General features: G+C 46.8%; 1 protein-coding gene across 1 annotated transcript; it reads left to right on the top strand.

The window, feature by feature from the left end:
- Positions 1–17,758: 17,758 nt before the first annotated feature.
- Positions 17,759–18,913, top strand: PRLHR (prolactin releasing hormone receptor). The gene has a single exon (XM_032607409.1). It carries the CDS (start codon positions 17,760–17,762, stop codon positions 18,870–18,872), a length of 1,113 nt encoding a protein of 370 aa, XP_032463300.1. The 5' UTR covers position 17,759; the 3' UTR covers positions 18,873–18,913.
- The last annotated feature ends 3,768 nt before the right edge of the window (positions 18,914–22,681 follow it).

The raw sequence follows: 22,681 nt of genomic DNA, 5'->3' as shown, positions 1-22,681 counted from the left end.
TATTCATAATGTCATCTAAATATATGTAGCTTTTTAATTAGTCAACTACTAACCTATTTCTAATGACCTTGATACCAACTAACACAGTGAGTTCACTGTGACTTGACTGAAACTTCTCACGTCTTTGTATCTTTTCCACATGACCTGCCATCAGGCTAATTCACAGACAACCGATTTGCTGAATGGCCACTGTCAATCCACCACCTTGACTGAAAAATTAAAATAAAAAGATAAAACATGGTAGTTTTAATTTACTGATTATCTTTCTGTCTTCACGGAAGTATTTTAAGGAATATTCAGTTTGTTTTTGCCTTCACTCCCTGTTAGCAAAGCCAGAGCCTGAAGAACAGAGACTAATGATGAGGGAAGAAAGCTGGGGACCCCAGAGGGAAAGACGAAAACATGAGGAATCATGAATATATTTATAAGAACATATTCCTAAGACTATAGCCTTAAGATGATCTATTCATTGAATAAAATTAACTCATTCAAAAATATATTCAAGGAAAATACATGCAAAAGGAATAGTCTTGAATAAAAGAATTCTGCTTGCTATATTCTTATGAATAAATATATGTCAATGACAAGTGTATTTGTGGGAAACTTCATATCCCAGATAATCTTATTAATATATTTTCTTGGACCCCTTGTAACAGGGAAGAGGCAAATCCGACGTGTTGGATCTGTTTCTTTTACTTTAACCTTTGCCTTCTGCTGCTTTGTTCACTAAAAGGATACTGTCTATACATAATGGGCTGCCTCAGGGAACCCTGCCCCTCTGCCTGAATGTTAAACCAAAGTGCCTTTGTTCAGGGAAACATCCGGACCCTGTTCCACCTGGGGATGGCTATAAGAAAAAAGAAATTAACACACCCCCTCTCCAAGGCTGGCCATTCCAGGGGATATTTGCAAAACGTGTGGCCTTTTTACTTTACTTCCTCATCTCCTCCCCCTCTCTGTGCTGTAAAAGAAACTGGCATCCAAACCCCAGAAGATGGTTATTCTGAGACATTAGTCTGCCATCTTCTGGGTCTGCGGGTTTTCCAGATAAAGTCATATTCCTTGTCTCAACACCTCGTCTCCGATTTATTGGCACATTGGCCTGTCCTGTGGCAAGCAGAGTGAGCTTGGACTCGGGAACACCCTCAGTCTCTCCCCTTCTCTGCCCCAAGCCTTGTTGATTGCTACTTTGTTTCTTTAACCTAAAGGACCTCAGTGCCATGAACTTTTCCTCCTAGGTGTGCCTTCTTTTTATCATATAAACACTACTTTTCCCACTGTGTTTCTTCCTGGCTCCAGGTCAGACTGCCTGTTAAGTAAATAAGTGAGATCATGGGACAACCATCTCCTTTAACTCACACCCCATTCTTCCACTAATCGTCATCATCGTCCTCATAATTATTATTAATGCTGTCTAACAGGTGTTCATTTTCTTGGTAACTACCCCTCACAGTGAGTCAGGCTGGGCTTGCAGCCAGAAAACCCCCCTCCCACCTTTTTCTCTGAAATTGCCACCAGCCTGAGGAAAAGATTCTCTACCCTAGAACTGGGGCCCTTGGAAACTAATATGCCACTCCACACTTGTGTTCCCTTATCTTTGAGTGGGAAGAAACAAAACTGAGATCTGACCTCATTTGAAAATGAGTGTTTGTGCTTCTGGTATTTTAAATTGTTTAGGAAGCATTGGGTTTTTTTTTAATTTTTAAAATTGTTTCTTGGCTGCATTGGGTCTTCGTTGCTGTGCGCGGGCTTTTTCTAGTTGCGGCAAGCTGCAGCGTGCGGGCTTAGTTGCTCTACGGCATGTGGGATCTTCCCAGACCAGGGCTTGAACAAGTGTCCCCTGCATTGGCAGGCAGATTCCTAACCACTGCGCCACCAGAGGAGTCCCAGAAGCATTGGTCTTTTTACACAGTTTGGCAATAGTCTTCAAATGTGTAGAATGTGCTCGATACCAGTTTTATGTTAATCCCAGCAACGCCATGTCTTGATGGCTTGAATCTGTGTGTGCCCACTATACTTACACATTTTCCTCTTTATTAAATCACATCATGGCATCGTTGGAGCTCTCCAGGGCACGTTCTATGACTTAATTATTTAACCACAGAAAAGAAAAGCATATTATGTTTCCAGGCAGTGTTTTCACCTGAACTTGAGCGTATTTCCCACTGTGGTCTAGAATCAGTGTGCTTTCATCCATGCTTTCAACCTGCTTACATTATGCTGATTTTTGTTGCTCAAGGTACACGTCAAAATTAGCCTTTAAATCCTGGTTTACCCTTTGTCATAATTACATTGCTCTTCACCCCTGAGACTTTATTTCTTGATCGTGTGCTAAAAAGCACCAAGGCTTCAGGAAATAAAAATACATCTAGTTAATATTTTTAAAAGAATCCCATGATAGTAGAAGGAGTTATGCGTGGATTGAATTAGACGGAGGTGGCTGACTGTTTGGGCAGGTGGCTGACACTGGCACTGAGATGCTCCAGCTGGGTGGATCTGGCCTTGAGCAGATGGGCTGGGCTCTTAAGGGAAGATGGGGAGAATTTTAGAAACCAAGCTTTGAGTTTCTGCCCCTCTCACACTCTTCATCTGTAAACTGTGGATAGTCGGAGCTAATATTTACTGAGTGCTTACTCTGTGCCAGGTGCTATTCTAAGCACTTTAGTCATTCAATCTTCTGAGATGGGTACAAAAATTACTGTGTCCATTTTAGAGACAGGAAAACTGAGGCCACCTAGGAATTAAGTAACAGCCCGTAGTCACATATCTGGTCTGTAGTGGAGCCTCTATTTGACCTCAGCAGTATGGCTCCATAATCTACACTTTTAACCCCAAACTGTACAAAATGAGAGCAGTTATCCTTTCAATTTATGAAGGAATTAAATGAGGGACTTTTTGTAAAAAATTAATTATTTATTTTTGGCTGCATTGGGTCTTCGTTGCTGCACGCAGGCTTTCTCTAGTTTCTTTTTAAATGTCTCAGGGAAAGCAAAGGCCACCTGCTCTCTGCTCCAGGTCGGACTCTTCCCCAGTAGTGTCTGTTTCAGCTCAAAGGCCATTTTCAGTAAAAAAAAAAAAAAAGGAAGGTGAACAGACATTGTGCAAATCAATTCTTTCTCCTGTAAGATAAATGCTCTGCCTTCGAGGAATCGAAGGAAAAAGGCAAAGGTTGAATTTTTAAAGCAGACAAGATCCTGTCTCCCTCTATCTCCAGGGAAAACTTTTTTTCTTGTCTCATCCCCGCTGGCTGGAACCAACATCGTGTCTTAATGGTCTGCTCCTGCTTCAACTGATTTGGGAAGTTGTCAGTCTCCTTCATCTGGATGTAACTTAACCAGAACCTACCAGATGCCGTGGGGAGCAGAAGGATGAATCATCATCCCTGGCTGGTCTCACGGGGGCAATCAGCCCAACAAATGAAACCCAGGGGAAGGAGAAAGCAGCGCGTTCAAGTGAGAGTGGGAGCCAGAACTGGAGGGGCAGCCAGAGCTGGAGGAGTTGGGGAGAGGAAGAGGTCGGGGTGGGCTTGAAATGGGGAGAAGTGGTCCCTTTTTTCTTGGTTTTATAAAATAAACAGGATTTTAAAAGATAAACATGGTTGAGGATGCCCTTACTTATGGGGTGGGGTAGGGGGGAGCAGGACACAGCCCAGGCAAAGGTGATGCGTTGGGAGTGAACAAACTTGGCCTCTGAGCACAGCTCATTTTCTCTATTTTATTATTATGTCTGCACAGCCAAAGTGGTTTTCAATTTTGAACAAATAGAAGAGACAGGTCAGAAAGTTCTGGAAAACCAGATGAATTGGTTCCTCTTTCAGGTGGTCATTAGTGTCACGAGAACACCCTCCACCCAGAGGAAAAAGCACTGAGTGTGAGTTCCAGAGAGCTGGGGCATGGCCTCGCTGTGCTACTGGGTGGCTGGGCGACCTTGGCCTGTCCTTCAGCTTGGCCTCAGTCTCCTCACCTGTAAAAACCCCTTTTACCCTGAGTTCCATGTTTGTCTTTTTTCCTGGACTTCTTGGGAAGCACCTGGGTGCCCTGGATGGATTTTGCGGTACCAGAGCTTGGTTGAGTGGAGCCGGTGACCCAGGGACATGGTGCTCTCAGCAGTGAGACACAAAATGCTGTGTGGGATCTCCAGGTGTGTGGGCTTCAGTAGTTGCGGCTCGTGGGCTTCAGTAGTTGTGGCTCGTGGGCTCAGTAGTTGTGGCTCATGGGCTCCAGGGCGCAGGCTCAGCAGCTGTGGCGCACGGGCTTAGCTGCTCCGCGGCATGTGGGATCCTCCTGGACCTGGGCTTGAACTCACGTCCCCTGCATTGGCAGGCGGATTCTTAACTGCTACGCCACCAGGGAAGGCCCTGAATACGTAATTCTTTTGTTTGGATCTGGTGAATCATGAGAATCAAACAAAACGCAACTTAACTAAACTCTGAAGCCTGCAGCAATTACACAGGCTGACTTTCCTCATGCTGCTTATGTCTTGAGAGCTGAAAAGTTGTGAGGGGTACACAGGGACTAAATTATTTCCTTCAGAGAATCTTCCCTCAGGGAAGTTCGACTCCAGGGGCCTAAGGTTATTTCCTAGATTTGTAAGAAGGCCAGTGTGTGGAGAGAAAAACAAAAGTGAAGCTGTGAAAGGATGTCCAGGTGCATTGGCTAGAAGGTAGACCGTCTTTCATTAAGGAGGAACCAGCGACAAGTGGTGTCATCCAGATGTGTGGACAGATAATGTCATCCAGGTGTGTGCAGACAAGTGAGCGATGGTGTCCAGGCGTGTGGATAGTTGACGTGACTCTCTCAGGACCACAGACTTGGGCTCCTGGACTATCAGAGCTTGTGGAGACCTTTGGGATTGTCTAGTTCTCCTTCCCCAGCCTGCTCTACCGATGAGGACACAGAGATCCCGAGTTGGGTAGGGCTTGCTCTGGTAGTTACTTTCCGTGCGGGATTTGCAGCCGATGTCCTGAGTCATGGTCCAGGAGCATGAGGCTTGCCTTCCTCTTATACCTCTTCAAGCTGTCTGCTTCTCATCCCAGCTCGCTCTACAAAATCCTGGCTGGTGACGATCCCAGCCTGTCCTGTGGACTCCACCTGGTCCAGGGCTCCACTGGCTTAGATTTTAGCCTCAGACATTATTTGTCATGGGGTTATGAGCTTCAGTGATGTACCCCGCGGGTGCCTCATTTCAACAACATATTAAAGTAGAGATCCCTCTGCTGAGCCCAGAACCAAGTGGAAAGCAGAACCTTACTGAGGCCGATGCGTGCACTTGACACAGCTCCTGCCGGCTGAGCCAGTGTTCCCCCAGCCACACCCTTGCCTCAGGAGAATTTGTCCTTCCCAGTGGCCATCGTGAGGCCTTGGTTGGCAATGGGCTGTAGGAAGGGGAGCATGCAGGAAAAACCAGGTTGGGGTGTTTGGGGGTTTTCCCAACATCCATGGAAAATGCTGCATTTCCTTTCCACCCTCACCTGGCCATTATAAGAACTCATGCTGTAGTTAATAAGCTGTTATAATTCATGAAGCAAAAGAGAGTCCCCTGTAGCGCTAATAAGTTTGAATTGGGTCACATCTTGTGACTTCTAAATTTTCCTTTGCTGAATGGCCCCTTGGAGAAATCTCTCTAAGAAGGCATACGGGAACATGTTTATTTTATTTTATTTTAATTTCTCTGCATTTGAATCTTGAGTTTTTGCAAAATAACTAATGAATATCGAGCAATATGAGAATATGTTGGTCAGCTAGAAGACATCATCGCTCACAGTATGCTTTACTCTCAACCCAAATACAAGTACATGGAATCTTCTTTCCAGCATCGTTGAGATACAGTTGACATACAGCCCTGTGTAAGCTTAAGGTGCACTAGTTGATTTGATATACTTATACATCGCAAAATGATTACCACTATAGTGTTAGCTAACGCCTCCATCACGTCACATAATTACCCTTTCTTTTTTGTGGTGAGAACAAATTTAAGATGTAGCCTCTTATCGACTGTCAAGTATATAATACAGTATTATTAACTATAATCAGCATGCCGTACATCAGACACCCAGAATTCATTCATCTTATAGCTGGAAGTTTGTACTCTTTGACCGACATCTGGAACATCTTTATTATCTTTATTATAGTGAGGTTTGTAATAACAGAAAGTGGCAAACAACCTAAATGTCCATCAGTACTTTTCTCCGGGTTCAGATATATGCATGTAAATGCACAGAGAAAGGACACGTGTAACCTCTGAGGGAGAGAGTGGGGTTTTAGGCTTCTCTGTTTTATGTCTGTTAAACAGGAGAATGTGTTCAGATGCTACTTATGTCATTAAAAGTAACTTGAAAAAGATGTGCTATAGAGAAACCACCGAGCTAGTACAAGACAATTGTCTTCCAGTGTCTTTCATACAAGGAGAGTGTGAGGGCTGAAATCCACGGTTGCGCTTCTGTGGCAGAAAACCAGGCTGCATTTGGCAGCTGCTTCGTGCCCCCGGGCTGGCATCCCAGTCAACTTTGGGGAAGTAGGGAGCCAGGATTACGCATGGCAGATTGTAGGACAGTGGTTCTCACGCTTGAGTGTGCATCAGGAGAACCCGCAGTACTTGTGATAGCTTCTTTTTCCCAGGTCTCACCATCAGCGATTCTGATTTAATGGGTCTGTCTTTTGGTCCATCAATCTGCATTTTTGGTTTGTTTTTTGGCCCTGCCTCCGGGCTTGCGGGATCTTAGTTCCCCGACCAGGGATCAAACCCCGGCCCACGGCAGTGAAAGTGCTGAGTCCTAACCACTGGACAACCAGGGAATTCCCTCAATCTGCATTTTTAATAAGGGCCAGAGTTGATTCTGATGAAGGTAGTCTTTGGGAGGAGAATAATACGTTTCTGTTCTTCCCCCTTTGCTGAGACACTGCTCACGATGTCCTCACAGATGAAAGCCAGGGCTGTTTCCCTGGTGACAGGGACCCACTTGCTAAGATAAAACACAGGGAAGACACACTCATCCTAGACATTCTAACTGCCAGACTGCCATCCCTAAAAGCTGTGTGTGTGTGTGTGTGTGTGTGTGTGGTGTGCGCGCACACACACATGAACAATGCACTTGAAAAACACTGCGAGGACCATAGCAGTTCTGTGCTTTGTCTAAAAAAAAGACAGGAAGGGGCTGTCACGTTAGATAGCAACACCAGAATGAACTTAGGTATGTGTACATAATAATTCAGAGGTGGACGTAATGAGGTGCAGTTTGGCTCATCCTGAGACATATATTAATGGAAACCCAAATGAGGGGCTTCCATAAGGTCATGGGTTCCATGTAAATGTGACCACAAAGAGCCCTTCACTGCTAAATGGCACAATGCACATACAAGATAATTTTTACCATCCATAAAAGCCATTTCTAGTCAATAATGAAACGGGATAGGAAGCAAAATGGGAAAGCAAATTGTCTTGTCCCTACCTTAGGAAAAGAATGTAATAGAAATGGCTTTCAAGTGTTTTGTTTTGGTCTCCATGCCTATCTATCTATCTATCATTTAGCTACCTATCTATCTATGCACTTGTATATATTTTCTACTTCTAATAGACTAAGGTTAGGTATGCCATCCATGCTGCTAATATCTGGCTATTGGTAAGAGTCCAATCAAAAGTTGAAAAATAAAATGGGCTGAGATCCTGACTTGGGCAGGTTGGTCAAGCCTTATGTCTTTTAAGGGGGTTTTTGTACAGAGTGTCACTAAAGAAGGTGGCCTGACTGTGTCCTAGATCTTCAGGAATTGAGTGAAGTCCAGGGATGGTTGCAGTGAGACTGCCTGTGGCAAGAGACCCTAGGTAAGTGAAGGGCAGGTACTACAGCTGCCCTAGAATGTCTCAGAGAGTTCAGGTCCAGCAACTCAGCCAGCCTGGACCTCCCCCCAGCCCTGGATAATCACATCAAAAATAGGCAGCCCTGGCAGCATCAGTCCTGGACCTCTTGGGATATTGTTAAAGACATACATTTGGGCTTCCCTGGTGGCGCAGTGGTTGAGTCCGCCTGCCGATGCAGGGGACACGGGTTCGTGCCCCGGTCCGGGAGGATCCCACATGCCACGGAGCAGCTGGGCCCGTGAGCCATGGCCGCTGAGCCTGCGCGTCCGGAGCCTGTGCTCTGCAACGGGAGAGGCCACAACAGTGAGAGGCCCGCGTACCGCAAAAAACAAAAAAAACAACAACAACAAAAAAAAGACATACATTTCAAAGACATACACCATCAAAGGGAGGAGGAAGGAGCTGTGCCATGCAGCACCCTCACCCAGGTGCTCCACACCAGGGCCTGCTAGGGATGCGGGGGTTACTGGGAACACCTCCCCTGGGAAGAAATGATGCTGAGCGGTGGCTGGGGAAAAAAGGGGGATGGATTCCTGACACAAAGCTTCAGCCTGAAGAACATTTTGATAATTAGAAAGACACAGTGAACACTCGCTTCTTGTTCATTTCCTGCCACCTGAACACTTATTCATAATGGGCCCTAAGTTGTTGTGTATGTTTGACATAAACATAAGAAAGGGGACAGGTTTAAGCAACCTGTGCAATGTTGATATGGTTGAGTAACAAATGTTGTGAACACTTTGAAGACTCTTGTGCGTTAAAATAAATATGATGTATAAGGGTAAACACCATTCTAATTTACTAAAGCAATTAGTAAATTTCCCAGTGAGCATTCATGTCCCCCTTTCACAGCAGGTGGTGGTAGTAGCATTTATCAAGATCATACAGCATAGTGATTTTTGTAGACTTCTCTCTTACTAGACTGCAGAATTCTAGACAATGTTGTTCTTTTCTTGGGGTCTCTGATTCTTCTTGCAATGTCTCACCCTGGGCTTTGTATGCCTAGTAAACAAGGATGAAATGAAGGAAAGCCTTTAGACTAAAAACTAGCTAATTCTTCTCATTACAAAGACTACCTTCCAGAGTAACATTCAAGTGAAAGAGTTGGAATTGCACGCCAGAAACCCTTTGACAAGAGGTGGTGACATAAGGCAGGACAAAGGGTTCCCCCAAAGTAGCCCCCATTACTGTGAGCCAGCTGTGCGCCAGCTTGTTCACACATATTGGATCTTCTCAGCGTTCTTCAGAGATGGGCATTATTATGAATTTCTTATATTTTCCAAAACTGGGATTCTTCTGTGAATAGGACAATTCATGCTTAGTAGTGGCGGCGCCGTAACCCAAGCCCGAGAGCTGTATGCTCTTCCTTATTTGGACTTTGTGACCATTTCTGTCCTGCTGTTGGCAATCAACTTGTGCTTATCGTAGGGATTTCTTTTTGTCTTAAACGTCATCTTTCTCCATTTGCCCTGTTGCTGTTTTAAGAAGCAGTAAAGGACAATCTGAGAAAATTCAGTGTTTTTGAGACACAGCTCTGGGGTCTTGCTGTCTGAAGAGAGCCAACTATGAAGGCTGGTAGCACTCCCAAGCAGAGTACTTTGGGAATTTTAAAAGTGCTGTATTGGTGTAGGGCACTGCTTCGCAACCAGGGGTGATTTTGTCTCCTATCCCCACCACAGGGGATATTTGGTAATGCTAGAAACATTTTTGGTTGTTGCAACTAGGTGTGTGTACAACTGGCATCTGGAGGGAAGAGGCCTGGGGTGCTGCTAAACATCTCATAATGTAAAGGACAACCTCCCACGACACAGGATTTATCCTGTCCAAAATGTCACTAGTGCCGAGGGTGAGAAACCCTGGTATAAGGTGTTGCTATATTTCTTATATCTTTGAAAGCTGTTTTTTGGGGGGAGTTTTTCTCATAAAGTGGGGCACAGTTATTACATTCATTAGGGTAAACTAAATTAATATGCTCTAAAATGTACATAATACTTTTACATCCTTAATTCTCTCGTCTTAATCTGAGATTTTCATTCAAAATGATGGAGAAGCAGGGTGGCAAATTAAGAGAGCGTATGGGTCTCCTCAGAGCTTTTGGTCTTTTTTTTTTTTTTTTTTTGCTGTACACGGGCCTCTCTCTGTTGTGGCCTCTCCCGTTGCGGAGCACAGGCTCTGGACGCGCAGGCTCAGCGGCCATGGCTCACAGGCCCAGCCGCTCCGCGGCATGTGGGATCTTCCCGGACCGGCGCACGAACCCGTGTCCCCTGCATCGGCAGGCGGACTCTCAACCACTGCGCCACCAGGGAAGCCCCAGCTTTTGGTCTTTAAAATTGATGTTGAAGACTGATAATAGGGTAGACTGAACATTTGTTGTAACTCATGGCTGGTTGTCATCTGCTCTTGTTTGGGGAAATTCCTCATCATCTTCCATCAAAGTGGAAGTCAGAACCCAAACTCCCAGCATATTTTGCAATTAGAACTCAGGTATGGGATCCAGGCTCTGCCCCTCAGATACACCTGAGTGAAACTTTCATTTAGAAATGAGGGACCTGGACCACCCTCATGGTCCAGTGGCTAAGACTCTGTGCTCCCAATGCAGGGGAAGCAATCCCTGGTCGGGGAACTGGAGCCTGCATGCCTCAACAAGATCCTGCATCCTGAAACGAGGATGCCACGTGCTGCAACTAAGACCCAGAGCAGCCAAATAAATAAATAAATATTAAAAAAAAAAAAAAAAAAAGAAATGTGAGACCTGAGGACACCTAAGGAAATGGGGGCCCCATTTTGTTGGACACAGTGGCTGCAGAGGTGCCTGGCTTTGGGGAACAGTGATGGCTGCAAGATTGAATTCCTGATGCAAAATGGCGTTGGTGGAGGTGACAGCACTGACAGCATCTTTGCATGTGGGGTGGAGATTTCTTCATCAAGGATGGTTTTGAAAGCTGCGTCTTGAGGCTGATCCCCCAGTCCTCTCGGCAGTTACAGGGCTGAGCTGCCATTCTCTTCTACTTAAACCAACCAGAGTGGGTTCTGTTGTTTGCAAGGAAGAGCTCTAACTGATGCACAAGGTTTATCAGTGGTGAAGTTCTTTAAAACCCAGAGTCCTTTAAAAAAGTCTCCTTTCATCTAGTAACATTATGCATATTCAGTTTAGAAGCAAAGACCAAAGGTCCTCCTTTCTTTCCAGGCTCTAGGTGCGGGGCTTTAGAACTTCTGGGAGCAGGTTAAAGACCGGGCAGGGGGAGACCACATCAGGCAGCTCTTCTCTGAGGGAACTGGAAGCCTTCACATTCTGGGCCTAGAAGAGGTTAAAAGAGAACAGGAAGGATTGAGGGCACCTGCCCCACTCCAGCCAAGAGCAAGCAGGTTAACATTTGGCTTGCTATGACGGAAGATTGGCTTAGAGAATACTTTTATGTTTTATTTTAACATATTGATCACCTTTTCAATGTGTGTTGGAGGTGGGAAGCTTTGTGTTTGAAAACAACTTTTGTGTTTATTTCTTTAAGTGTTTAGATACTGAAGAAACTTGTCCAGAGATGGGTGTGGGAATAGACCAGCCAGGATTGACGCAAATGTGCCCATCAGTATGGAGTGCTTGTGTGCACCTCTTTATTCTTAATACCCTGACTGCTAACTCAAGGTATTATTTCCTTATTTCTAGCTGAGTGGGTAATTCATGTATAAACCATTATGAAAAAAGGAAAAAGAAATTAGAAAAACAGCTCTAATGAAATATATAAGTCTGAAAAGAATTGGGAATCAAGACTCCCAGAGATTGCTAATTTACTAAAGCCACAGGGCTTTTCAGTTTTAACGTCGGGTTTTTTAGAGTAGCAGCATCCTGAGATTATTTTCATAGTTCCTTCTGCTAGCTGACTCTGTTTCTAGAAAATTCTGCCCCAGACTGTGAGCTCTTTGAGGGCAGGGAGTGTGTCATACTCATCTTTCACTCAATGCACCTTGTCCAGGACTTGTCACATATAGATGAATCACAAATAGCTGTTGAATTAGCAGGTTTTATCATTCCCTTTTCTCAGGTGGCAGGGAAGTTTCCTACCACACCCCAGCTCCTCATGTTACTCTGGGGGGTTACCCACTCCTTTCCTGGGGAGATAGCCTAACTTCTGGATCGTTGAAGGTAGAGAAAAGACAAGACTTTGTTAGTCTGGTTACAAAATTATGTAATTAGCAGGAATCTACACTGTAAAAGGAAAGTGTATTTGACTTGTAGATGTTCCACTCTGAGACCTTGCCAGCAAGGATCACCACTGGTATCTAGTGATTCCCTGGGACCTGTCCAGAGTCTGCGTGAAATAAGTATGGCCTGATAGGTGACGAGTGAGAAAAATAATGGGCTGCCTTACCCCATCCTCTGAACTCCACGTGTGTGTGAGATCATCTAACAGTAAGTTTTCTTTCTAGCAAGTTTCTGTGCCTTCTCACCCTTCCAGAGCTAAGAGCATGGTCAAGAGCTCTCACACAAGGTTGACTAGAGAAAGCCCAGAGGTGGCCTAGGTATCCAGGCCCAAGAGTGGCGACCCACAATGGGGCCCAGATTAAAATGAGACAGATGCAAGATGTATGCCCTGCATGCTACTTCAGCGATGACTCTGGGTTAAGGAACACAAGGCCATTTGGCTCCCTTCTGAGTTTTTTTTTTTTTTTTTTTGGCGGCACAGCGCGGCATGCGGGATCTTAGTTCCCCAACCACGGATTGAACGCGCCCCCCACTGCAGTGGAAGGGTGGCGTCTTAAACACTGGACCACCAGGGAATTCCCTCCCTTTTGATTTTTGATGGGGTGAGAAGAGAAGACCAAACAAAGAAAGATGATTTCGGGTCAGAATAATAGCACTGAAGCCTCCACTCTGTGTTTGGGCAAAGCTGAACTGAAGAGTTAAAAAACGAGTAGTGTGTGTGTGACAGAGCTGGAAGCAATAATTAGTATGTCTGGAGTATGAGATGAAAAGAAGCATTTTCCCAAAGTCGTCTAATGGAAGCATATGGGGTTTTCTTTGTGTTCGTATGTGAGGCCGTGTCTGTTCTCACACTGCCTGTCACGGGCTCTCCTCTCCCGTAGGTGACCAGCCTGCCACACTGAGTTGGCTCAGTCTGAGAAGCCAGGGGGTGCCTGGCTCTTGGAACACACACAGGGCAGGCTTAGAAGACAAAACTCATGTCTGTGGGAGGATCTGTTCTGTTATTGTCTGGACTTAAGTTTCAAAAACTGTTCTCTCCTCCCTAGTAATTAAAAAGATGACCTCTAGTGGTTTCTCATAAGTTTGGGCTAATTGCCATGTATCAGCATGCACTTAGCTGTCATAAAATCTTCAGAGCCCTTAAGCAGTTTTCTCAGACTCCTAACTGCAGTCTTCACCTCTGTTGTCTCTGTCTTCTGTTCTCTACATCCTGTTGCCTATTGTCATCATAAAGCATAATACCACCTCCTGAAGTTCATACAGCCCAAGGTTTTGTCTCTTACATGGGATATAAGCAAGGGACATTTGGGTGAGGCATAAAGATCTGTTTATTTATTTTTTAATTTTTATTTATTTTTATTTTCGGCTGCGTTGGGTCTTTTATTTATTTTTATTTTTGGCTGCGTTGGGTCTTTGTTGCTGCACTCGGGCTTTCTCTAGTTGCGGTGCGCGGGCTTCTCACTGCGGTGGCTTCTCTTGTTGCGGAGCACGGGCTGTAGAGCGCAGGCTCAGTAGTTGTGGTGCACGGGCTTAGTTGTTCCACCGGCATGTGGGATCTTCCCTGACTAGGGCTCAAACCCATGTCCCTTGCATTGGCAGGCGGATTCTTAATCACTGCACCACCAGGGAAGTTCCTAAAGATCTGTTTAGCTTAAACACAATAAAGGTAGAGTTGTAACCAAATTTGTTAGAGCTTCCTGTAATACACCACAGTGGAGGAGGGGTTCCCTTTATTTATTCAATCCCATCAGAACCTACTTGTATTTTTCAGTGCATCTGTCATGGATTCAGAGGCAGTGAAGTACAGTAGTGGAGTGTTTGCTTCCAGAGTCAGGCAAATCTAAGTTGAGATTCCAGCCCCACTGCTTATTAGTTGTGCCATTACGGTTAGTTACTTAGCCTTGAAGTACCACTTTCCTCATTTGTAAAATGAACGTAATAATCGTTTTGAGGGGAATTTCCTGGCAGTCCAGTGGTTAGGACTCCACGCTTTCACTGCCGAGGGCATGGGTTCGATCCCTGGTTGGGGAGCTAAGATCCCACAAGCCCTGTGGCGCAGCCAAAAACAACACAATAGTTTTGAGGGGATCAAATGGGATGATGTGTGTGAAGTAATTAGCACAGTGCCTGGCATGTAAAATGCCCTCAATAAATGGGGGCTATTTTTATCCATTCAATCAAAAGGGACATTTATTTGGTATCTGCTGGGTTCAGGCATGTTGTAATGTAGGTACAAAAATGCTTCAAGACATTGGCCCTTGCCTGTAAAGAGTTTACATCATGGTTGGTGGAGGCTCTAGAGGAAACACGTTCAGAATTTCAAAGGTATAATGTAATAAAGGACAGAAATATCATGAAAGGGAAAAGGCTTTGAAGCCAGGGTAATCTTTGAGTTGGGCCCCGTCGGATGTGAAGAATGTAAGTTGCGTGGGGATGAAGCAACCAGTATTCTAGAGAAAGGGAATAAACCCCAAGAGAGATGTTGGATGGTGAGGACATGTCTGTGTCCAACAGTCTAGTGTGGCCTGAATATAGGGATTGAGACAGAGGTGGGAAGACAGACCAAAAAAAAAAAAAGAGGGAGGATAAGAAGAGGGGGGCATGTGATTGGAAATGCCATGCTAAAGGCTCTGGTCTTTGTCTGATGGGCTATTGAAGACTTTGGGGGTAGGGGAGGTAATACAATCCCATAGTTTGTTATTTAACTATGTGAGGTACTATCTTTCCTTCATTTGTCCTAAAAGTTTTTTGTTTATTCATGATCTCTCAGGTTTCTGGAGCACTATTAATAAGGGAAAGTCTGAACATTAGTATGGTTTAATTGTGATGTCCTAGCTGAGAGGGACCCTAGCCTTAACTCCAATGAGGACCAGAGAGAACAGAGATCTAAAATGGGCTGTTCTATTCTGAGATGTTCACTTTCTTTCCATCTTGCAAAAGCTCACAACACTGAAACCCTTACCAGATTTTATCAGGAGCTTGGCAAATGATCAACTTTCTTCTCTGGAGGGTACCCCAATATTGAACTTTCAAATACTGACATTTACATGGCCTCTAGTTGTTGATAAGTTTGTCATGTTACTATCTTTAGTATTATATAATCAATGATACTGACTAGAGTGATGGGTCTAGTTATAGGCCTAACTGCATCCCGAATCCTTTTCAACTATGTTACCACAATTTCCTCTGTTAGAGATTTTTTTTTTTAAGAATTCTTTTCTTTTTAAATTTATTTATTTTATTTTTGGCTGCATTGGGTCTTTACTGCTGCATGCGGGCTTTCTCTAGTTGTGGCAAGTGGGGGCTACTCTTCGTTGTGGTGCGCGGGCTTCTCATTGCAGTGACTTCTCTTGTTGCAGAGCACGGGCTCTAGGCACGTGGGCTTCAGTAGTTGCAGCTTGCTGGCTCGGTAGTTGTGGCTCACGGGCTCTAGAGCGCAGGCTCAGTTATTGTGGCGCATGGGCTTAGTTGCTCCGCGGCATGTGGGATCTTTCCGGCCCAGGGCAAGAACCCGTGTCCCCTGCATTGGCAGGTGGATTCTTAACCACTGTGCCACTGTTAAAGATATTTTGAAGCAAAAGAGTGCCTCTGCTCTTGGGTATATATAACCCTGTTGGTGAACATGATGAGAAAAATCACTGGGTAAGGGATTAGGCAGGCACAGATTGTATTTTATTTTGAGGTTTTTTTTTTTAATATCATACTCGCTTTAGCTAAAGTGATTATAACCCAGAACACGTGGGTTTAGAATAAATACAGTTGCATAAAATTGGATTGCTTTTGTTCCAATGTTGACTTTTCTCCCTGTTTGAGTGAATCACTTAAATCTGGAGAGTAGAATCATTTTACTTCTTTCCAGCCCAATTGGAATATCTACAGACAGAAGACAAAGTACAAGGGCTTATGAGAGACGGACAATGAAGCTCCATCCTCTGGGAAAAGGAAAGAAAATGTGAAGGGAGGAGATAGCTTCAAAGGAGGGAGGCTACAAAGTCTCCTTCCTGCCTTCCCCAACTTGGTCCAGGTTAAATGTACATTTCAGTGATGACTTAATACTACTAAAGATTGTATGTAACTTTTAAGTTTCTCAAATGTTTGTTATCCTGGTAGAAATCCTGCATATATATGTGTGTATGTGCATGTGTGTGTGTGTGTGTGTGTGTGTGTGTATGTGTGTGTTGTGTGGTGAGGCGGCCTAAGGGTGTTTATTTAAGGAAGGAGAGGGTAGGGTCTCAGAACTGACAATCCTTACTGGTATTGTCAGGCAGATACGGATTAGAACTTGGTAGCGGAGAACGAGGGAGAGAAGAAGGGAATAGCAGAGGAGTGGCGAGCAGGTATCGCAGTGAGCCTGTCTAAGGTAAATGGCACGGAGGCTGCATTTTCTGACCCAGGGAGATAAAAGACAGCGCCGTCCTTGGCACTATGTGCGGTGACCCGTAGCAGGAGCACAAGTCACCACCCTCCGACCCCCAGAGACCCCGGCCCATCTTCCTCCACTCCGCCCTACAGCTCTTGAAGTCTGCAGCTCCGGCCCAGGATGCAGGCGGCGAGGCAGCTCTTTGAACCAGGCCAGGGACCAGGTTCCTTCTCCAAATGCATAGGACACAGAGAGGGGCTGCACTCCCTAATCGTCCGCTGGCAGGCACTCACGCGCGGCGCAGCCCGGGCCGTGGGAGCTGTCCGTGGTGCTGAACACTTCCTTGGGCTTGTTCGGACCCGCGGGACCCGCGACTCTCGAATCGCGTCATCAGCCTAGGCGGAGGGAAGGCTCAGTGGGTCCCGCGGAGCGCGAGCGCCCGAAGGCCTGCGGCGAATATTTAGATCCCTGACAGAACCCCCTATGCGACCCTGTTAGCGCAGGCCAGGACTCCATGCAGAATCCATCGCTTGAGGGCGAGTCCCTCATCTTTCCCCTACATCCCATCTCAACTCCCACCCACTTCCTCCCCTGCGCCTTCCTTGTTCAAACAGCACCAGGTCCTGCCGTAGAGCCCTAGAGCCCGGGGCTTCACGCCCCTCCTCTCCCTAGTCCACTGCGCTCTCCTCCAGAGCGGGACTCTCCCGGGGCGCAGCAAGCTCCCGCAGTAGAGGTTCTCCCTCGCCCCTCCGGCCCAGGTTTCCGGCCGCTCCTTCCTCTTCTGCTTCTATTCACCCCACACTATCCACTTCTCCAGTTCTCTAAGCGCCGAGTCGGGAGGTGCGTGCTCCGCCCCTTTTTTCCGTACAAGGGCACGATGGAGTGGGGGGCGGGGCGGAGGGGAGGCGCCGCGATCCCACTGGGAACGCTTGAATCTCTTCAGCTCCGCGGAGAAGCGGAGAAGGCTGCACGGCCGTCTTGGGTGGAGGACCTCTAGGGACCGCCAGAATTCTCCCCCTCGTTCCCCGGAGCGCTTTTCCATCCGCCAAGCCCCAGTCACCAGGTAGGACTGTGCTCCTGGATCTGGCCTGTGGGGACTGTAAGGGCTCTAAATAGAATAGAAGGCATTGAAATAACCTGTGCACATCTAACTCACAGACTTAATTTTACAGAGGTAGGGGTGACGGCACTTTAAATTTTGTTGTTATTTATTGTGGCTAGTCATTCCAGAGGAATATTTGGGTCACTCAAGTGTGTGTGTGCGTTGAGGGGCGCAGTTGGTGTACGAGGGGGCGGAGAGAGAATGGGAAGTGACGGACTTTGATTCTCTTTGGACAGGTGGCCATGGCCTCATTGGCGACTCAGGGTCCCGGGGCCCCTGACTTCTTTTCTGGGCTGCTGCGGGCGGCTTCAACTCCGGCCAACCAGAGCTCAGGAGCGTTGGTGGGCAATGGGTCGGCGGCTGGTCCTGGCGCGCAGGCCATCGCGCCATTCCAGAGCCTGCAGCTGGTGCATCAGCTGAAGGGGCTGATTGTGCTGCTCTACAGCATCGTGGTGGTCGTGGGGCTGGTGGGCAACTGCCTGCTGGTGCTGGTGATCGCACGGGTGCGTCGGCTGCACAACGTGACCAACTTCCTCATCGGCAACCTGGCCTTGTCGGACGTGCTCATGTGCACCGCCTGCGTGCCGCTCACGCTGGCCTACGCTTTCGAGCCACGCGGCTGGGTGTTCGGCGGCGGCCTGTGCCACCTGGTCTTCTTCCTGCAGCCCGTCACCGTCTATGTGTCTGTGTTCACGCTCGCCACCATCGCGGTGGACCGCTACGTCGTGCTGGTGCACCCTCTGCGCCGGCGCATCTCGCTGCGCCTCAGCGCCTACGCGGTGCTGGCCATCTGGGCGCTGTCCGCGGTGCTGGCGCTGCCGGCCGCCGTGCACACCTACCACGTCGAGCTCAAGCCACACCGCGTGCGCCTCTGCGAGGAGTTCTGGGGGTCCCAGGAGCGCCAGCGCCAGCTCTACGCTTGGGGGCTGCTGCTCGTCACCTACCTGCTCCCCCTGCTGGTCATCCTCTTGTCTTACGTCCGGGTGTCGGTGAAGCTCCGCAACCGCGTGGTGCCGGGCTGCGTGACCCCGAGCCAAGCGGACTGGGATCGCGCGCGACGCCGCCGCACCTTCTGCCTGCTGGTGGTGGTGGTGGTGGTGTTCGCCGTCTGCTGGCTGCCCCTGCACGTCTTCAATCTGCTGCGGGATCTCGACCCGCGCGCCATAGACCCCTATGCCTTCGGGTTAGTGCAGCTGCTCTGCCACTGGCTCGCCATGAGCTCGGTCTGCTACAACCCCTTCATCTACGCCTGGCTGCACGACAGCTTCCGTGAGGAGCTACGCAAGCTGTTGTTCACCTGGCCCCGCAAGATCGCGCCGCACGGCCAGAGCATGACAGTCAGCGTGCTCATCTGATGCCGCTGCGCCAGGCCTTGGGGAACTCCATGTCCGCTTGTCTCCGAGGATGCCCACCCGAGGCCGGACTGGAGAGTTTATTCCAGAGCTAAGCTAATACTAAGCCAATAAGGGGCAAAGCTTCCAGCCCAGCCTTCTTGTCCAGCTGTCTTTCCTTGTCCTGTGTCTTTGTAAAATGCTAAGTGGGCTTTGTTGACAGTCTTGTGCTTTGCTTGCAGGAGGCCGGGGGAGAGGAAAAGAGGATTTATTATTTCTTCCGTTTGCCCTTGAAGGCCAAACAAAGCTCCTTCTCCTGGTTCAGAACAGTATTTCAGGACCGTAGCTGCCTTCCTTGTTCCTCTTCTGCTTGCTCAATGGGGAGATGAAGGAGCAATGAGCAGGGGGTTTAAAATGGCTTTGTTGGGGTTGGTAAAGCTTTTCAGGTTGCCTTTTTTTTTTTTTTTTTTTGCGGTAGGCGGGCCTCTCACTGTTGTGGCCTCTCCCGTTGCGGAGCACAGGCTCCGGACGCGCAGGCTCAGCGGCCATGGCTCACGGGCCCAGCCGCTCCGCGCCATGTGGGATCCTCCCGGACCGGGGCACGAACCCGTGTCCCCTGCATCGGCAGGCGGACTCTCAACCACTGCGCCACCAGGGAAGCCCCAGGTTGCCTTTTAAAAGGGGCTCAGCCGAGGTACAATTGCTTAGTCAATTTGAACCCATTAATTTCTGGGATTCCAGGGAAATATGTCCTACAACGCTACATCTAGGATTTCAGCATTTCCTGAATAAGACCTTTATATGCCAAAGGGGTTTTAATTTTAAATCCACTTAAATTTATAGTACAAAAACACTTACAAACCACCTTTCAAGAGGTTTTGCTACTGTTTTCCCTCCTCCTTATCCCCCAATTTCTATTTGAAGATGATGAGCTGAATTAGTCGATGAGGATATAGATAAATAGGGATAAAGAGGAAAAGGTTCAAATCGTTTAAGGGGATATATAACTGCATAGGACAGACACCCTATCCGCGTGTATGTTTGTATATACACACCCAGTGTTTGCCACAGGCAGGCACTCAAATATTTGGTTTTCTGGATACTCAGTGTAAGCTGTGTGCCATACATGCTTTTTCCTGATCTCGAAACAGATCAACAGCTGTCAACTGACTGCTCAGCACCTGCTCTGTGGTGACCCACTTGGAACACGATCAACTCAGAATATAAGGAAGGGGAGAAGCTTACTTAAATCCAGAACAGAAAAGTAAAGCGCCACCTACAGGATGCACAGATCAAACACTTAATTCCTTTCAGGGTGAAGGGAAGAGGTGATGACTGTTGGGCCATGATACCAGGCTGCTAATCCTTACCTTAACATCCCAAGAGCTCTTTAAATGAGGAGAAGAGCCCTGGGACAAGGGTTTCCACTTTGATGTTGGAATAATGACAGTGGCAGTGAAGGCAGGAGTCTTGGGAAATGATACATGATATGCAGCTGTCAGATTAGCCCTTGTGGCATATAGGCCATGGAGTGGTGTCTGCAGCCATTCAGCTACCAACTGGAAGATTCCAGTACTACTCCAGCACTAAAGAGCAGAACCAGTGTTTTCCCACCTCTCCCCTTCTCTTACTCTCAATGAGCTCATTCACTCATTAAAGTGTGCCCCGAAAGGAAGGGAAAGAGGGGGTGATTTGGGGATGACAAGGATTATACCCTTTTACTCTGATGTCAGTAACCACAACGGGAGAGTGGCTCCATTCATCGTTGGGCTCGTTAGCAATTATATGACTAGACTTTTCACAGCATGGGGAAGGGCAGGAAAAGGCTGGAGAAAGGAAAAGGCAGGTGAACTTGGGAGATGCCATTACCTCTGGCAATGGCGCTAAAACTAACTTTCAGCTTCGTCTGTGGATTTAGGGAACAAAGAGCCCGTGCTCTAATAATGTGACCCACGCACAGCGTGATGTCACTCCCCCACCCCAAATGAGCTCATCTCCCAGCATCCCAGGGACTTGTTCCTGTGCTTCCAGCAGCTCTACTGTTTGGGAGACTCAAGGCTAGACATTTCCTGTTTCCTCAGATCATTCTTTGGATGGGTATGTGTGGAGATGGGAGGGATTGGGGGAAGGGGTGGAAGTAGTTGGCGGAGGTATCTGATTAATTGTGGTCTCTTCACTGGAGGGTTTAAGTCACTGGTTCTCAGCCCTGGCTGCTCCTAGAATTACCTGGGGAGCTTTCAAAAAACATCAGTGCCTAGGTCCTATCCCCAGAGAATCCAGTTGATTTGAGATGGGGACTGGGTATCAGCATTTTTCAAAGCACTTCAGGTGATTTTAACATGCATCCAAGGTTAAATGCTTTAAGAATTATTCTCTTTCTAATGAACCTCAGAAACATCTGAATGAAGCTTTGGGAATACTCTGTTAGCCTTTAGACAATACCTGGTGGATCACATAGAGGTAAATCCTATAACAGAATATATAGGTATCCATTCAACAGTTTCCCTACACATCTCTGTGTAAGGCTCTGTATGAGTCCCATCAGTTATTTTTTTAAAGTATTGTCATTCAATTTTAGGTCAATGGCGTTATAAAGTTATACACCATGAATTATTCCAAATCCTGGTTGCTGGCATGTTAAAAAAATTGAAATGTTCCCTGATAGTTTGATTTAAGTCAACTGTGAGAGGAAAGCGTTCCCATTAATTACTAGAAAAGCTCCCACCAGTTTCTATCATGCCTACAGCTTAAGTTAAAAAAAATTTTTTTTAACATTGATGTGGACTTTATGGAGAGCCTAAAGAGGCTGGAGAATTGTGTTTATAAACATCTTTACAAATTATGCAGATCGGCAACTAATTAATTCTTCCTCTATCTGAAATCTATCTGAGACGTGTCTGACTACAAAACAAACTGATCAAACAAATCTCTCAGAAGTGAGTCCTAGAGAAATCCACAGAGGGTTGAGGTAGAACTTTTAATTTAATATAGTCGTTCATTTTAGTTAATACCAAGTATCCAGCCCTTTTTCTGCAAGGAGTCGTAAGGCTGGGAATGGAGCCAGCCTGGGGCTTGGCACTAGCCCTTTCTGAGGCTGATGGGAGGTTCTGTACTCCTCTTTGCAAGTGTTGTCTCCAAGTCTTACTTTTGGCAGTCAACCAATAGATTTATTTCACTAAATCGGCTGGGGGCTGTTTCAATATGTGTTGGCCACAGTTACCTGGAAATAGCAACTGTGAGAGATGCTAAGGTAACTATTCCAATTGATGTAACGTTTCTGAATTTTTGTTCTTGTGGATTTTCAGTCTGCTCTTCTACCGGGGGTGCTAAGTTCCAGGTTTATTTTCTCAGGTAGGCTCGTTCACCACCTCTGTCCTGTGGCTTGCATTCCTGAACACCTAGTAGTCTGACAAATATAAGTAAGGCACGGAGCTGGCGTCAAGGGGACCCAGGCAAGAGTGTGGCTAGATCTGGGAGTGAGCCAGGGTCCATCCCCCGCAGATGAGAGGTTAGGAGCACCTTTATTCCCCAAGGCAAGTCCCTGATTGATTTCCCTTCAGGCACTGGCGTCTTCGTTCTGTGCATAGGATGTATCTGTGGCTGACTTCACTGTGTGAAGCTCTTCAGGCTGGGGCTCGTACTGTGTTTCACACGTTGTGGGTTCTCAATAAACATTAAATCAGTAGAACGGTCTCCAGCCGTGGGATTAATAAACTAAGCCAGCTACATACACAGTGTAACCACACAACCTCAGGATGGCCAGGATCAAAGCAAGGATAAATCATGCCAAGGAAAACATGTTACTCAATCTAAATTTGTCAGTTCAAGCTAAT

This window comes from Phocoena sinus, chromosome 16 (assembly GCF_008692025.1).
Source record: "Phocoena sinus isolate mPhoSin1 chromosome 16, mPhoSin1.pri, whole genome shotgun sequence".
Taxonomy (NCBI): domain Eukaryota; kingdom Metazoa; phylum Chordata; class Mammalia; order Artiodactyla; family Phocoenidae; genus Phocoena; species Phocoena sinus.
The sequence above is the reverse complement of the archived record's forward strand: the minus strand, read 5'-3'. Positions and strand labels throughout refer to the sequence as shown.